General features: G+C 40.8%; 1 protein-coding gene across 2 annotated transcripts in view; it reads right to left on the bottom strand.

Moving 5' to 3' along the window:
• Positions 1-1,163: 1,163 nt before the first annotated feature.
• plod2 (procollagen-lysine, 2-oxoglutarate 5-dioxygenase 2) overlaps positions 1,164-17,331 on the bottom strand; it is a 31,190-nt gene continuing 15,022 nt past the window's right edge. The window contains exons 4-20 of one of the 2 annotated variants that reach the window (XM_023407925.2): positions 16,645-16,808; positions 14,317-14,429; positions 14,147-14,210; positions 13,739-13,836; positions 12,515-12,616; positions 10,410-10,535; positions 10,194-10,315; positions 9,308-9,412; positions 8,262-8,387; positions 7,259-7,400; positions 6,348-6,410; positions 5,037-5,150; positions 4,652-4,717; positions 4,345-4,449; positions 2,860-3,006; positions 2,516-2,641; positions 1,164-2,309 (exon numbers count right to left, since the gene is read on the bottom strand). In XM_023407925.2, coding sequence (XP_023263693.1) covers positions 2,154-2,309; positions 2,516-2,641; positions 2,860-3,006; positions 4,345-4,449; positions 4,652-4,717; positions 5,037-5,150; positions 6,348-6,410; positions 7,259-7,400; positions 8,262-8,387; positions 9,308-9,412; positions 10,194-10,315; positions 10,410-10,535; positions 12,515-12,616; positions 13,739-13,836; positions 14,147-14,210; positions 14,317-14,429; positions 16,645-16,808 — 1,939 coding nt within the window. In that variant the 3' untranslated portion in view covers positions 1,164-2,153. The remainder of the gene's footprint in view (positions 2,310-2,515; positions 2,642-2,859; positions 3,007-4,344; positions 4,450-4,651; positions 4,718-5,036; positions 5,151-6,347; positions 6,411-7,258; positions 7,401-8,261; positions 8,388-9,307; positions 9,413-10,193; positions 10,316-10,409; positions 10,536-12,514; positions 12,617-13,738; positions 13,837-14,146; positions 14,211-14,316; positions 14,430-16,644; positions 16,809-17,331) is intronic. The other variant, XM_023407926.2, reaches the window with a different exon arrangement.

The following is a 17,331-nucleotide window of genomic DNA, read 5'->3' as shown; positions in this document are numbered from 1 at the left end:
TTGCATTCCCAATATTCACTTTGCTTCATTCTTCATCTAAACTTTAGAAATAAATCAAACGTTTTCCTCCGTTTCTGTCTTTTGATAAAGTCATTCCTGCGAGAACCTGCTTGGAATGCAGCTTTTTCCTCCACGCCTGGCTGGGATCAATGTCACCTTTCAGAGGGCCTGGACACGGGGCAGACCAGGGGAAACGATGGCCACAAAGGGCTCTTTCAGCAGCACAGAGCCTTTCCCCCATGCTGACCTAAATCTCCTCCTTCTCTGCCCCTCTGCTCAGCGTCTCAGACATTCAGCCTTCATCCAGGCTTCACAGGGAGAAGCACAATCGTGTGCCTAGTCAGGGAGTCAACCCTGCAGGACCCCAGAGCTGTGGGTGCTAAAAAATAATGAGTTTTGATAGGGAGGTGAGACTCCAGATGATGTAAGTAAGTGAAGGAGTGATCTAACATCAATATTGTATTTAGTTTTCTAGATGGTACACACGGAGAGGCTTGTAACTGCTAAAAATGAAATCACAGTTCTCTTGTATATCTATTTCTAGTTCTCAAAAGTTGATCAGGTTTAGTGAGATTACTCAATCCAACCGGCTGATTAAAATAGTAATCAAATCTAAGTCAATGAGCACTGACCCTCCTCTCTACAGGATGACAAGTATTCTGTAGATTCCACCTTCCATACTCTCCCCCTCGATTCCGTCATCAATCTTACAACCTCCATCTGCACTTTCATACTGTTACATGTAGATGTTTACACTCAGCCCCTAAGGTAAACTGAACTACATTTGCACTGATGTACATCACCACGCCCAAAGCACTCCGGTCCTTACTCTTCCAGCAGAGCGCTGCTCCAGTCCAGACCGGGCCTGACTGTTTCTACATGTGAAGTGTTCAGTGGAGAACAGCTTGACAGATGAGGTAGATGAACTGATAACAGTGATGAAACAATGGAAGTCTTTCTCCAGTGGCTAGTGATCTCTTCCAGACATGGCTTTGCTTCTGCCAAATTCTGCACAGAGGAATTTCTTGATTTTGAATTATCTTAAGTTACAGAAAAAGGGAGGAGGACTAGTTTTTGCTTTAAATAGCCTACTAAATCACTGATGTTTTAATAATGCAGATAATAATCAGAGTAAAAAGTAAAAATAAAAAGGAATACCTTCATATTATTTTTTAATAAAGACTTTTATTAAATTTCAACAATAAGTTAAACAACTTAGTCCCAAAATCTATTCACACAGATCTCTCAGAGAAAATATTGCAGAAAATGTTTTCAGGAAAGCAAATGAACGTTGCCAATTTCCAAAAAAAAAAAAAAAAGAAAGAAAGAAAGAAAGAAAAAAGAAAAAAGAAAGCCTTTCAAGTAAAACAGAATATTGAACTTCATTCAAACAGAATTCATACTGAATTCTGCTGTCTTGTTTTTCTGGTGTGCAAAATTACAAAAATAGATTTTTTTTTTTTTTCACTGGGCAGAAATCAAACTTGAATTAAAATCCCAAATGACTCAAACAAATGATTGTCTTTAGGGTGGAAAAACACCTTAACTTACACCCCACCAAATAATTGATTAAGAAGGCAGAACATGGTGAGCACCAGTAGTAATTATTGAAGCAATGAGTTTTTTTTTTTTTTTTTTGTACAGTATAAATGACATTTTACCTGAAACACAAATAGATACACAACAGCTATCTGCACACTAGCATGGTACAGCTAACTGCTAGCAAAGCCACCAGTGTGTGTCAATGACGTTACCATGACAATTGTAAATCAAGTATTGTGTAAATCATGACGGCCTACAGTACCAACAGCTCCTGCTCGGAGTTTGGTTTTCAATCTAAATATAAACGGTTTGAATGTGAATGGAAGCCCTGTACCCTGCTAGCATTTTTTCTTTAATCCAATATGTATATCTTAAGTGTGAATTGATTTTATCACTTCCCTTTCCACTCTACACTCTGTTTGACAGAGATTTTTTTAATGCAATTGGTTAATCTTTTAAAGCACTTGCTTTAAAAAACAGAACTGCATCAGAAAAAAAAAAAAAAAAAAAAAAAATGCGGCCCAAAACGTCAAATGACAAAACTAAACAAACATGATGGAAAAAAAAGCAAAGCAAGGTCAAAAGACTAATTTGCAGTCTACTCAGGTAGTTCAAGGATCAATGAAAGACACTGCGATGTAGCGGGTGCCATTGGTGGTGGGCAGGCCTTCGTGGAGATGAGTCAGTCGTCCTGGGTGCATGAAGGTCCAGCCTTTCCTCGGTGACTCTATGGAGCAATTATACCTATGGAAACGGCAGCCCCCACCCTAAAAGAGGAGATAACAGACGGTGGTTGGAGATTTAAATTGGATGAATAATTGTGGAATAAGTCACAGGGTTAACAAGAATATTAAGGAGGAAGATGGTGTAAGTGGAGGAGTTGAGATTAAATCAAGTTTGATGATATCTAGCTGACATGCCAATCCGTTATCAGTATGACTCATTCCCCATAACACCTCTTCCTCCTCCGTACCTGAAAATCTGTGTCTTTGTTATTGAGGGCGATGTTGATGGTGAAGGTGGAGGAGTCATGGTGGGGTCTCAGGTACGCTTGCCTCTCAGGCGTGTACTTCACCACGAAGTTCATTAAAGCGTAACCCTGTATTGAGAGGACAGGAATATATCAAGTTAGCTGACAGTCAGTGTATCTTTTCAAAACCTGCTTGAAATCACTTTTCAACAAAGAATGTCAAATACATGTAAAAACAGGTCTCAAGAGGAGATCTAACTGTTTCTGCTGTTTCAGCTTTTGGGCAAATAGAGGTGGGGGGATTCACTGTTTATCTTTCCGTTATTTCTCCATGAAGTCACTCTAACCTTTGTGTAGTAGCCAGAGAAAACTTTCAACGTGACGGGTGATATGAACTCTCGGATGAAGTGTAGCCACTCTTTATCAAACCCGATTTGCTTCATATGAATGTCGTCCGTCGGCACGGTCTCATAGCCTCCGGCAATCCTCTTGTCCTGAGAAAAAAGGAGAGAAAATAAAGCACATTGCAGTGTGATTAACGACGGAACAAATTACCCTCCATCCTCAGTGTGTGTGAGAGTGCGGTTTTCAAAGTGATGATGATGATGATGATGACGTGTCTGTGTGTGCGTGTGTGTGTCCTCAAAACCGCAGGCTGTACTGTTGTCTTCCTGCATCAGGGTTAATGACCCATCCCACTCAGCGATTCCCAAACAGAGTTGGTCAAAGGATCTGTACATGTCTAGTCTCCCAGGCAAAGTTTAGGCACATTAATTAACAATTTCAAACTACATAAAGCAGGCCACATGAATTAAACACCATACACACAAAACACAATATCATAATGTTTTGTTTCATTATATTTTAATGCCAGACCTTAATATTATTACCTGATGGTAATAATATTAAACATGCGCATACAAACACCAGTTGTGTGTCTGTGTGTGTCCTTATAAACACATAAAATAAAAATGTAAAAAAAAAAAAAAAATGGCTACACTACATCTGCCTCACACAAGGGTGTGAAAGCTATCTTGAAGGTAACAGCTCCCCAAACCATCTTAAAGACATGGCTGTTACAATAAAGTTTACAAGGCATTATTTATTTCGGTACTTCCACTATTTCCTAATGGTGTCTGGGTGTGATTAATTACAACACAAATGCAACAAAACTTTCAACCAACCTTACCATAAGTATCAAACTCAGGCAATTTAAAAGTAGTGAAAGTTTTATAAATAAATTACAGGAAATGTCTTCTGAATGTTAGAAAATGAGCACTGGTGTCTCCCACTGTGCGCACATTGTTGGAATTGATGTGTAATGGAGAAACAAACGAAATTGCCACAAACTTTTTGATAGTTGTTATTTAGTGCTACAGTAATTAGGCAATTAAGACAAAATTGAAAATGAGCAAAACATTTGAGAAGATTTGCAGGTTTATTAACTGATCCCTTTAGATCTTTTAGCTCTGCTTGTGGTGTTAGCAAATGTTAGCATGCTTATGCCATGAACTAAAATGGTGAGCATGGTTAACATTATATCTACGAAATGTCGGCATGTTAGCATTGTTCATGCTGATGTTAGCGATTGGAAGAGAAGATCTTTAGCTCCGTCATCAGAGCTAAAGGTGTGCTTTGACATTTTAGAAACAAAACAATTGATTGATTAATCGGAAGAAGCTAATTATTTTCAGCTTGAATATTAGCCTTCACACATTTCCTGCCCTTGCAAAGATGTGTGAACATAACTGCAGAAAGAAATAAGGGCATGTGTGCCTGCAGGGTGCTGACTACAGATCTGTGTTCAGGGAACCTGAGCTAACAGTACTGACCTCATGTTTGCCTCCAGACCATGAACCGTAGTGCTCCATCTCCTCGACTATTTCATCACAGGCCTTCTCTGAGAACACTGGGAACCAGAAAACATCTGGGCACGGCTGCAATGCACACACACAAAGAGACATCTGACTAATAAACCTGAGTCATACACCGTCACCTGGAGCTGCAGTTACTGTAATGTTCTACCCAGATACTGGATGTTGAAAGCAGATGTTGTATTTCTGCGCGACATTATGTCATTCTTCTTCCCTGTCTCTCTACATCCTGAACACATGCAGATACACACACAAAAATACAAACCTCTTCCATGCGGTTCTCAGTGAAAATTCGAGTGTAGTTTTGGTGGATGTACTTCTCTTTCCAGTCCTGCACAGAGAAAGAATTTCGGATTAGTGGCCTTTTTTTTTGGGGGGACTTTTTGCTGACCTGCATACCTCAGAGAGCTAATCCCCTCTCCCACAGGGCACGTCGCAGCGTGTTGAATACAGTTGTAAATCACAAAGCCTTATCAGACAGGAACCTTATCACACTGAAGTCATTATTTCAAAATCATCTCACATCTGTAATCCATCCATTATGGCTAATGACCTTTTACAGGTGGCTGCTGTTTATCTCAGCTATTCAGAAAAAAAAAAGCCTTTTCTTTTTTGTGGTTGAAGAATAATGGGAGCTCATAATGACTTACCACAGGGTTTTCAAATATCTGCCACAAGTCATTGTTGTAATGAGAAATGTTATAATTGGCTGTGGAAATGAGCCTCCCAAAGTCGTGACGGTTTGTTAAGTACATGAAGATTCCCTGCAGCAAAGAGAAAAAAGTTCAGTCAGCTTCACAGAAGTTAGTTAGTAATTTACAACAGATCATATCTACATAACCAAAATACATGCAGATCTACATTATAGACACATTTTAGGTTACTATTATGGCAAATGTATATGACAGTCATAAATGGTTAGCACCGACATAAAACCAGAACAAAACCTACCAAAAAGCTTCATTTGCTCGAAGATTTCAATAAAGTCTGATTTAAGTGCGTTTTAACACACTGAAATCCATTCTGTTTAACTTAGACAGAGGTGCCAAATAAATAATCTAAGATTATTTATGGGTTGTGGGTGGGGGGCTGCAGGGGTGTTGATGGGTTGGGAACAGGAGAGGGTGGGACAGTGAGGTGAGAGGAGTGGGAGAACAGGAACAGACGGGTGCTGGGTAGCTTCTGTCTCTTATACACATCTCTATCAGACTAGGCTTTGGAAATGACAAAAAAACTGATGAATTCAGGATGGTTTTAAAAGCTCCCAGCTTAAGTTTCCAAATTGCTTGTGAAAGCTGTGATTTAGAGCAGAAGGTTTACACGGGTGAAACAAATTATTTTTGGAGCCTAGTCTGAGATCAGTGAGTGTGTTTAGAGGGAGCAGCTCGTTACATGTGTTTGCTGTGAGGTTTGGCTGTTCGGGGCAAAGCATCAGGACAGGGGACTTGCATGTGGACTGACTCCAGTCCTCTTTTCTCCTCCTTGATCTCCTCTCGGAAGCCATTATAAAAACAGGACAGAGCACTGGTCTTTCTCTCTCTAGCTTAGACAAATCCGCGTTTACCTAAACTCATCACAAGCAAAAAGTCAACATCAATTTCCAAAGAGCTGCCAGTCATCTGGATTTCTTATGAAAGGACATAGACAGCTACTCAATATTAATATCAATATTAATTAACACTTTCTGTAAATATGGAACTGCCCAATCTGAAATAAAACCTGATAATGTTCATATGATTTCCAATGGAGAACACAATGTAGGAAACTGTATTTAAAAATTTGCAAATTTACAGAATTAAACTCAGCATGGCCAAGAAATCCTCAATCAAATTAAGTACACGTCTTTTGCATGTGAAAAAGTGTCTGCCTATGTAATGAGCCATAGCTTGCAGTGGCCTCTCAGTGCTAACCCATTGGAAATGGATGTTTCACAAAGCAGAGTAATTAAAACAAATGGAAACCTTTGGGGGCCTGAGCATATGGAATGATTCCGGAGAAGGGGAGTCTTTTTCTCTGTGACTGGTCTAAAATGAAGGAGAAGCATTATGTAAATAGGATAACATGAATCAGTGTTTCAGAGGAAGAGACAGGGTGGCAGTTGAAATATATATGTCACATACATAGCAACTCAGGAGGAGGGGAAATTCGCCTGCATGAAAAAGGAGCAAGATTCCCTCTGAAGCTGATGTTTTTGTGGGTTAACATAGGTGGGATGCACGTGGGGGCGGGGGGAAAGGCCAAGCAATCCAACAGCGTAGACCGAGTTTGGATCAAGCATGGTTAGTTGTCTAGAGCTGAGCACATGTGGCATGTCAGTCAGTGACATCAGGCATTAGCTGGATAACCATTTGAAGAGTTTAAAGGTGGAAAAAGAAAAACACATAACAGACAAGGCAACTTTTGTCAGCTAGCCAGCCAGGCATTGCAACCGGTTGCACTGTCTGTGGTCATATGACAATGAGGGCAAGAGAAAGTGATGGGTGATGGGATATAAGTGGAGCAAGGAACCTGAACACACCATAGAGCAACCGTAAATAGAAGAAGAATCATGCCTTGATGACAGACAAAGACATTTCAAACCAAGTATACTTGCCAAGCTTTCATCTGTGGTTTCCGTTGAGCTGTTGACTTTTGTCAGGGTTAAGATTCATTGCATTTTTAAACTAGCAGTGCCAAATCTTTTCACTATGCACCTACAGACTTTCATTTTCTAAACATCCCTGAAAGTGGTTACATCCTTATTTAGACATGTTTTGAATGAATAAAATAACATTCATATTTTAAGGACTACATAACTGAAATAGCCTACAGCGTATTCACATTAGTTTACAACATGAATCCCTCTGAAAGACTGAGGCTGGGGCCTTCTTACCAGTTCTCTTGCATTTCTACACAAAGCCATATCTGGGTCCAGTTTCTCCAGAACAAAGTAGTTCCTCTCTTTCATTTCATTCCTCAAGACATTGCCCTTGACAAGGTATACATGTGCCATGTAAGGAATGTTCCACACACCCCTAGAAACAACAAGACACAGAGAAAAGAAGTGTTCATTTTGCTGTAACTGTTCAAATTTGCATTCTTGGGATGCCAGGGGACATTTTTCATTGTGATATTCATGCCATCCATGACTACAGGTATATTGTAGGAGGTGTTAGGGAGCGTGTTAGAGAGCTACATGGTAAAATAAAGCAGCATGTCAGTGTTATTCATTCAAACTGTTTTGTCTATTGGGTTACAAATATAGAGAAACCAATTTGTAAAGATTTTTGTTTTATTCACTGAAGTGAAACCGTTTTTTTCTCCCAATTTGAGATGAATAGTTCCATCACACTTCACTCTCTGTCACTGCTAACTCCCACTGTCAGCCTGGAGATTGACACTGTTCCCGGATCCCAACCTCCTCCACACAGGCACACTAACTAACCAGTACTGTAGGAGTTGCTAGTGCAGCGACAAGGACCTGATCCCTCCGCTGTTTTCCCTCCCCGCAGGTTCACGGGTGATTAAACCAGTTTCCACTGTGGTGGGTGAATGTTTGTTCCTCTGCGCCTTGTGGGTGCCATTTCTACTTATTTTTAAACACATAAAAAGTGAGTCAGGCAGCGACGCCTCAGGCTTTGATGCTCGGTGTTGTATCACTGCTCAGGTCTGATTGTGGCTTAAATGACTCTTCATGTGTGCATCCTAGGACATAGCTCATAATGAAGGCATCTTATGTGTCTTGTTTCAGGTGAAACAAAGCTATCAGCTGTTTCAGCACAGTAGGACAAGAGTTATTTACAGCCATAAACACAGAGAGATCCAATACTCGCATGCAGGTGTACGAACCATAAAAATGCAAAGCTGTGTGTGTCTTTATTGCACTTGTGACTTACACGCGTTTTCTCTGCACAATGTCGACATAATCCTCAGAGCGAGCGTAATAACCATCCAGGCTCAAGGCTCCCCAGAAGTTGGACCACAGCTTGCCGTGACGAGTGACAAGGGGACCAATTATTTTTCTGTAGAGAAGCAGGAGACAGTGGAGAGATGGTAATTCTGTCAAAGCAGATAAAACTCAGTGACATCTCACAGACAGGCGGCCACCTAATGCACTGGATCCCTTAGTGGTAAAACCAGCGTGCTGCATCGAGGAGATCAGCCTCTTACTGGAAAGATATGATCATCGCCAAGTCAGTAAAAGATCGTAGAAGTAAGAAGTACGTAATGCAAACCAGGTTCATGCATCATGCTGGACTGGATTGAAATGGTACAAAGACTTGCTGCAGCAGGCTCTTTTTTGGTCTTTTTCTTTCAATTTAGACGAAATACAATAACACAGGATTTTTTCCACTGTTGTTCTTTTAGTGCTACTAACCCAAACCACAATGAAAGGATTTTTTTTCAATTTGAGGCATAATTCAGTGTCAGCTGATACAGATGGAGATGGATGCTCTACAGTATACTAATGCTAAATTGTCTTGGTAAAGAGAGATTGGCATTTTCCTCTCACAGCTTCTGTGCCACTAGAGAATTCTCATGCCGTCTTTAAATATCCTAGAGAGGCTTTTGCTTTGCATGCCCTAGCCTCCAACAGGTCACGATACCAGGCCACAGCCACAATGACATCTAGTTTATGGGAAGCTTTCTTCACAATCATGAGCTGCAGACGGTTAAAAAGGGGTTTGCATGTTTGTTTTTTGTATAATGCAAAGTGGCATTTCGGGGTTAGTGCAACAGACTTTCACTGTTTCCATGTGGCAAGGCGAAAACAGGAAGCCAGAGCGGCTTATTTTTAAACTTTCATTCACTCGGCTGTAATGTTCCTGTGGTTTTGCCACTCGAGGGATAAATTGAACGGTTCAACGATCACAACAGCTATCAAGGAGGTTCGTTGAGTGGGTTCCCGTAATGCTTCTATTCCAGTTACCAGTGGGATTACCTGTTCTGCTCAATGAGGAGCTTCAGTGTCTGTCTGTTGGTGAGCATGACGTCTGATTCTATGCTGAAGTAGTAGTCACATGTGGCATCCTTACGGCAAAGATCCCTAATGAAATTGAAAACACAGGCATGGCAGAGAAAGCAGTTATTATTCAAACCAGAGCCGAATACAGTCAATGAAATACTTGGAAGCAATCACAGTCACAATTTGAAATTTATCAGCTCCATAAGTATAAGATGTCATTTTCAATTGCAGAGTCAGACTATCTTTAAGCCTCCGGTGGATAATGTGATTTTTGGAAGATTAGAGACTGCTAATAAACCTTAGACTTCTTCATTATAGGGATGTCCTGACCAATGCTTTTAGGCATGCTCTGCTTTTGATAGAATCTCTGTGATGAGGCCTCATAGGCTGAATTTTCACTGTGACAACACACTGTTACTCAACACTGAACAAGGACAGGAAGGTCCAAGTAGGAGTAAACTGCACCTGTGGGGCTGCCATGTAGTAAATCACATCCACATGTCTCTACCGTCCAGCCAAGGGAGAAGATATTATCAAGAGTCTGGAGAGTAAATTATTGAGCTGACAGTATTCCAACCACACTGCAGTACATGCACAGATAAAGTAATTAGTTTGAAATGAACACCTAGGAAATGATACATTGCCACTGTTTAATATCTGTGCTGTGTTCTGCAACATAAGATGACTGCTTTCTTAAATAGAAATCATGAAAGCAGCATTTAGAGCTTAAAAAGTAATTTAGCTGGCAACTTTTCCACACAGCTAAGATTAATCTGGGCCAACAGTACCATAATATGGTTTCATGAGTCTTGCTTTTCAAACCACTGATTCTGAGAGATGATAGACTTAGAGGAACACATACATGCCCATGTTCCTGGCCTCCCCTTGGCTCAAATTTTCTTCTGGTCCCACAACCTTGAAACTTTTGAACACATTCCTGTTCTCTTCCCAGAACTTCTGGATGTGCTTCTCGTGGTAAACCTCCTGAGGAGGGAGCCAGTGTTAATGGATTAGGAGCCACATATAAAGAGTCATGTATGATAGTGATGTAGCTGCAGCTGCAGCTGTGTACACTCACATTATTGTGGACAAAAAGTTTGAGTTTATCCTTTGGATAATCCAGGGTCAGCAGCCGCTGGAAGAATTCTGGAAGAAATGGAGTTGGCTGCTCAATGAACACTCCAACCCACACATTTGGAAAGTCCTGTTTAGATTAGAGGAGAGACAAATCAGTACTATTTCAAACAGTGTTTAACATAAATCACTGATGATTTTGACATTTCAAGTCAGATGTAAACAGTAAAGTTGCTACAGATGGTGTCCATGACAACTCTGTCTTCACTTTAAAAACACTTATTTGATTGTATTTAACTGACGTGACCCTTAGTATTCTCTGCAGAGTTCAATTGTTTACATTTATAATTTGTGTGATCTGTGGAAAAATACGTGGTACAGACAGGACAGCTGATGTTATTCATCTAAAAAACTCCCATTAGATAAGCACATTAAAAAATACTACTTTACGGGAATTCTAAGTTCTAACCCTGATTGCAACGTGTAACTCTTGGCAGTGGGAAGCCCATGTACAAGATGTTGAGGCAAAGAAGACAGAGAGAAATTAAGCAAGAGACACAGAAGAGAGGAGGAAACATTTTCCCATGACACACAGCTCCAGCCCACACAGCTCAGTCTGGACTCCTGATCCTCTTGACCAGTTCATGGCAAAGGTCTGGGCCAGGGATCAAAAGGGTTCCGAGCCGAACCGTCTAATTTGCAAGTCCCACAATGACTGTGTTTCAGACACACGAAGGGGAACTCATGCATCCAGCCAGTTGGAGCTTAAATTGTCAGAGAAGGGACAGTGTACAGGCGCAAAGGGAAAGGAGTGGCACAAAGAGCAGTGAAAGGCTAAACTAAATAAGCAAAGCATCTATTAAATCAGACAGAAGCGACACCTCGACTTTCATTCAACCACAAAAGACAAATCTACAGTAGGCAGCAAGGTGGTTTGGCTGGCACAGTATTGGCTCTAGTGTCTTTGCAGGGCCTAAGCTCAATCCTAAAACCAAAGCACACAAAGAACCGAGCAGTACTGCCAGTGATCTGGGTTTACCTCACAAGAAAGGGCAGTATGACCAGTGTATCCACATGACCTGATCTAGAAGTCTCTGTCCCAAACACAGACTGACACAGTGGAACGATATACTCTCACTAACTTGCCTATTATTGAGAAGCAGTGCTTTTCTGCAACCATTATGGAGCGTCACCGAGAGCAGCTTCCACAGAGCCGCCTTTCATGTAGCTGGGTTTGTATTGAATCAGCTCCAGTTAAACTATTGAAGCACATTTATTCATGGAGCCTCTGGGAGTACAGTAAATCTTTAAGGATGCACGCCTCAGTGTTATATTCTGTGATAGATGCTGTGCTGTTTGTGCACTGTGAAAACACTGATGTTATTTAATTACGAGGACACATTTTGTCACATTTTTGAACAGATTTGTACCAAATTAATTTGCAGAAACAAAGTAGATAAAAACAAGGATTATAGAATATATAGACTTGGGTATTGTGAATGCTTCAGTACTCTGCCCACAAAGAGAATTCTGACAGAAGCAACCACACAGCCAGAGACATTTCCTCATGCCTGTCATTCCCGCTGTCTATATGTCGCCGGTCTTGGCTGAACTCTGTGACAAATTTTCAGCGTAACCACTATAACTTACTATTGTGGATAAAACCCATACTGAGAAGCCCACTAAAAGCAAGGCTGGTTGACAGTGACACCCCTTTAAATGAGCCCTTCTGAAAACCCCAGAAGCCATATCCTGCACCACAGCAGTGCAGTGCTTCCTCTTCCCCAAGGAGTTTCCCTGGCACTTATGCTCTTTTTAAAAAGGTCCAAAAGGACCAGCGGGCACATTACCTATTATTCTTGGAAAGGGAGTGTGTGCAGCACCAACAGTCCTGCATATCTGTTGAAATAAGGCTATATAGGCTCCACTCCTATGGTCTAGACAGTCACTGAAAGATGGATGGCTTATACTAGGAAGACCAGGCTATGTTTCATCCTTTCCTTTGTCCACAGGGAGGAGGCGAAAGACAAACTTTCCACAGCAGGAATTTAAAAATGGACTAAAGAGGACAGCAAATAGAAGTGAAATGACTTAATTGGAAAAACTTACTTTTAACTGAGTAAAGTCCACAACATCGTCATCACAGTGGCTACATCCATGTTCGTAGTTCCATGCATTGGGGACATAGTTGGCTAAGTAGTTCAAGTACATCTGTGAAGGAAAGAATTCAGAGCAGGTGAATGACTGGATACAGAAGATTAATATCAGCATAAGCAAAAGCTTTTCTATGTCTCAGTAGAGCTCACTTAAAACATTTTCCTGATATCTTTGGAAAGTCCTACATAGATTTACTTTGAGGACGTGGGATGACCTGGCAGAGTCACTTATCACTAAGTCAGACTAAAGACCACAGGGTTATAAAAGTCACCTCTACTGAAATTGAGACTTGACAATCTAGTGTAATTATTCCTTTTCTTTGTAGTTGTCTTCATAAATTTCAACATATAGTAATCAAAACCATAGCTGCTCTGTATTTAGTGTGCAGGAACGTTACGCATTTTCTGGGAACATCCAATTTCAAGTGTGGTACTGTTTACACATCTCTTATCACAGACATTAACATAGTCATCATGTGTTCGCCACCAGATTGAACCTGGCATGCAGACTGGAAAATAATAATGAACTAATGGTCAGAGATCCAACTAGGCAGCTCGAGTGGTAGAAACCACTGCTAGGAAATGGATTCTGTGATCTACCATTTAGAGTTTCTCCTCCAGCTGTTGAAGCCTCTGGGAAGAATGACTCAACAGTATGGTGGGTTTGGTTCATTACCAAGGAAGCCCAAAGACAGGCGGCTGGTGGTGGAGCAAGACGCGTGAAGAGTTAGGGGAAGGGTTAAGACCGGAAAAAAAAACAAAGAATGATGATGGTATTGTACGGACGTCCTGGTTTTTAGCTTTATTGTTCTATGTCACTCTAATGCACAGAAATGGAAAAGAGAAAATGTACTTAAGCATTATAACCTAGTTTTGGCCAGAGCTCTCTTCTCCACAAAATAATGAGCTGGCTTTTATGGACCGGGTCTGGAAAGTATCACATGAACACTATGTATATTTCCCGAATGTGTGGGAATTTATGCACTGAAATGCAATCTTTGGTGATGAATGTTAAAAGGCACAGGCCAACAGAAACTCATTAGCAAATGGGAAAGATGGGTTTAATAATTCAACCCGAAGCTAGTGTCGTAGAGGAGGATGATTAACTTAAAAGTATCTATGCTGTGCCATAAGTAGACTATATTTGGTGTGCCAGAGGGCATCATTTCTTACTCACTTTGGTGTTTCCGTTGCCATGGACAACCACTGGCAGAGAGTCGTACACTGGGTTTCTAACTCTCACTCGGTCTGTTCCAAACTTGAGAAGCACTTCGTCTGCCAAAAAGAGGAACACGAGACATTTAAGGCCAGGTTAGGAAATCGACTTACCACATGGGCAAGAGCTGTGAATTTTTCTAATTTGCAGGGTAAGTCGCCAAGACTACAAGAAGATATGCAAACTTTCACAAGAGTGTGGGTACAAAACACGGTTGGTTTAAGTCAGCGCAGCATAAGTTATTTAATAACCCGGTTTTAATTTTTCATAAAACTGGGGTTTTAGGTAACAGAGTTTAAAATATCTGACAAATGATATACATGTTAGCAGGAAATTGAATTATGAAATTCATTTGCTGCGATTTCTCACCAACTGCCCCGTTCAGGTTCTGGAAAATCTGGCACTTGTGGTCCAAAGTCATATTGAGAGTTTGCTGAAAGACATGAAAACAGAGATAACTGGTAAGCCTTCTAAGATACAGTATGTTTTCAAGGTATATATTTTCAGACTAAGTGTTGGTGTTGACACAAGATACTTACTCTTTGTAAAGGATCCACGTATATTTTGGTGTAGAAGAGCTGGTCATCATCATTGTCATGGAGGTTCCATTGTGAAACTATTCTGTTTATGTACGGGGCGTAGCCGATTATACCTGCCAATAATAAACAGTGTGTTAAACACATATGCAGCTCTAAAGTATAGGTTGAGAGACGTTTACAAGGTCATATACAACTGGCAGGCCGTTGGTGACAATTAGACTGCATGTGCTGGCTCCACGGTTTAAAGAGTTCACTCTAGGAAGCCTGAACGCCTTATACAAAGAGTGATTTTTGGCAATAATCCCGAGCACACAAGAAATGGGCGGGGACTTTCTCTTCCCGCAGTCTGCAGATAGAAAGTGTAAAAATGGGCAGTACGAAAGTTGTAATTTATATGTTATAACTGTCTCACAACTCACTACTATCCGAGCCTCTGGAACAGTGTGTACTACTATCTGACACCGTCTCTAAATGTACATTCACATGGCAACCTCTACTGTAGTTTTACCCTGTCTCCTCTTTTTCCTTCTCTAAGGTCACTGACCACAGTAACAGATTGCAGGGTTTGGCTATGTTGCGGGTCAATGCGCCATTTTGCATCCCATCATTAAAAAAAAAAAAAAGCCACAGACACTGTAAACAACTCAATGGATAGACATGACATAATCTAAATAGCAGGGGCAAAAAAAGTTAAAAAGAAATCACAAGATTTGATGCAATTCATGTTGTCAGGAACTGGTCCACAAAATGTTGGCTTAAAAAACAGCAGATCCTGGAAAACACTGGGAAGTGTATGCCTTTTTGTCCCAGTCTGTCTGGAAAAAGTCACTGTTTTGCACTGCTCTGTAGTTCCAGTCATTATTAGCTTGGTCGTCCTAAATAAACGCACACAGTCACACAAAAACACAACCCTTCTGTATCTTGGTTCCAACTCCAAAACACTCTACGCTCTGTGACACTGTAGTGTGTGTCCAGATGCCATAAAACATTCCCTGGATGGTCACTTGGGCGGTATCCGTAGGAACACAAACAAAAGCTACAATTTTATACAAACTGTGGCACATTCGGGGGGCCAAGACAAATCCACATGTCATGTCAATGACAGTGAATGCTAAAAACAGTCTCTGATCAGTCTGTGAGACAGCACGGCTCCAATATGGGAGGTCAGACCGGGCTGATGACCACAGGGAAAGCAGTAATTCAGTGTCTTGAAGAAGGGGCAGGATGCAGCTGGCCCATTTAAGAACATTTTGTTACTGCTCCTTCGTTGAAGCATCTGCACATTCACTACTTGTTTTTCTCTCATTCTGTGTCTTTTGTGCACTGATGATCTATGTAACATTCCAAAAATCCTGTCTCAAAAAGATGCAGAAAAACTACTCCATGTGTTTTCCCATCTTGGCTGGATTATTGCTATTCCTTATTATCAGGCAACCGCAAGAAATCTCCAAAGACTCTCCAGCTGATCCAGAATGCTGCTGCATGTGTACTGAGAGGAAAAGACATCGTATTTCTCCCATAGTTACTTCTCTGCTCTGGCCCCCTGTAAAATCCAGAGTAAACTTTTAAATCCTTATAGATATAGGAAGAGGAGGGTGATCACAAAAAAAACAAAATCTAGAGTGAAAGGGACTGAAAAAAGTTTGCAGTTAACATTCAGATGAATGGACCTTTGTCACCTCCTGTCCGCTTGGACAGGAAATACCTCAGATAGGAAGTTTACAGGGAAAATATACTTCCATTTAAGAGATAATAATAAAAGCCTTGTGGTTTCATATGTAAAAGCTAACACCGGTTTGTTGCTATTCCTTGAAGTCACTCCACAACTTTCTAAACCAATAACACTTAGGGTTGTGCCGGTGTTTAGCCCCCCGAATTCTTTCTAAGCCTGCAAGTCTTCAAAGTTTGACAGCTGATGGTAGAATGTATAAACCCCTCCACACCCATGGAGGCTATGGGTTTACAACAAGTTTAAACAGTAATCTACCCCAACATAAAATTGCTATACACATAATAAAAATACAATGGCAACCATTTAGTGGTTCACAGATTTTAAAATTATACTTTTTCACATTGTCCCACTCAGATAACCATCACACTGAAGTGTAATTATTTGTCCTCTACCAATGAGTGTGTGGTATATATTTATTCTTCAGGTTAAAGCTGCACATAGCTTTGGTTAAGGTGAAACATTGGGGTCAGGGTAGAGTTAGAGATAGACCAGATTAAAAAGATGCAGCAGCATGTCTTGGGTGACACTTTAACATCTACTTTTTCGTCGCCTGATCATTGAGCATTTCGATCATACTTTGAATTTTTGGAACCCACCTCCGGAGTTGAGGTAGCGCTTGCCGCTGCGTACTGATGGGTACTTGTCAGCTAGTCGCTTATCTGGCCATATCAGTCCCTCTGCAGCGAAGAGCACTTTGTGATTGGCTTGCTGGAACTTCCTGAGAATCTCCTCTGGTCCCCCGGCAAAGATAAGATCATAGCTAAAAGGGAGGAGTGAAAATGAAATGCAACAGATTCTTATCAGTTTTTTTTTATCCTTTAGGGGCAGTCTGACAGTTTTCTTAAACAAGTATGTTTCAACTTACATCTGACTCACAACCCAGGCTTCTACTTGCTTCAGACAGATAGAAATCTAAATGTAAACAGTGGACCTTCTTCATGAGTGAGCATTTGTATAGGGACACATTCCTGGATTGTAAGGTAAATTCAAAAGAAGAAGCTTTGCCAGACATTAACACACAAAGACACACAAACTGTGTTGATGCAAGCATTGCCTGTCGAGTTCTGTGACAGATAGAGGAAAAAGTGCCTAGCTGTTTACATGGGCCTTGTGGTGACTTGTTTAAAAGCCTGTTCTTATTCAAAGGGCAGATACTTTTGTGTTTGGAAAATCCTAATGGTTCTGGGGATTTTATTACTTTAAGGTGTGAAGCCATAAAGGTAGAAGAGCTGATTCATGCTATAAAACGCACTCTTCCAGGAGTGACTTTGATTCTCTAGTTG

This window comes from Seriola lalandi, unplaced genomic scaffold (assembly GCF_002814215.2).
Source record: "Seriola lalandi dorsalis isolate HSWRI2012SDOR001 ecotype SW California unplaced genomic scaffold, Sedor1 jcf7180002054351, whole genome shotgun sequence".
NCBI lineage: Eukaryota > Metazoa > Chordata > Actinopteri > Carangiformes > Carangidae > Seriola > Seriola lalandi.
Note: the sequence above shows the minus strand (reverse complement) of the source record. Positions and strands in the feature narration are given on the sequence as shown.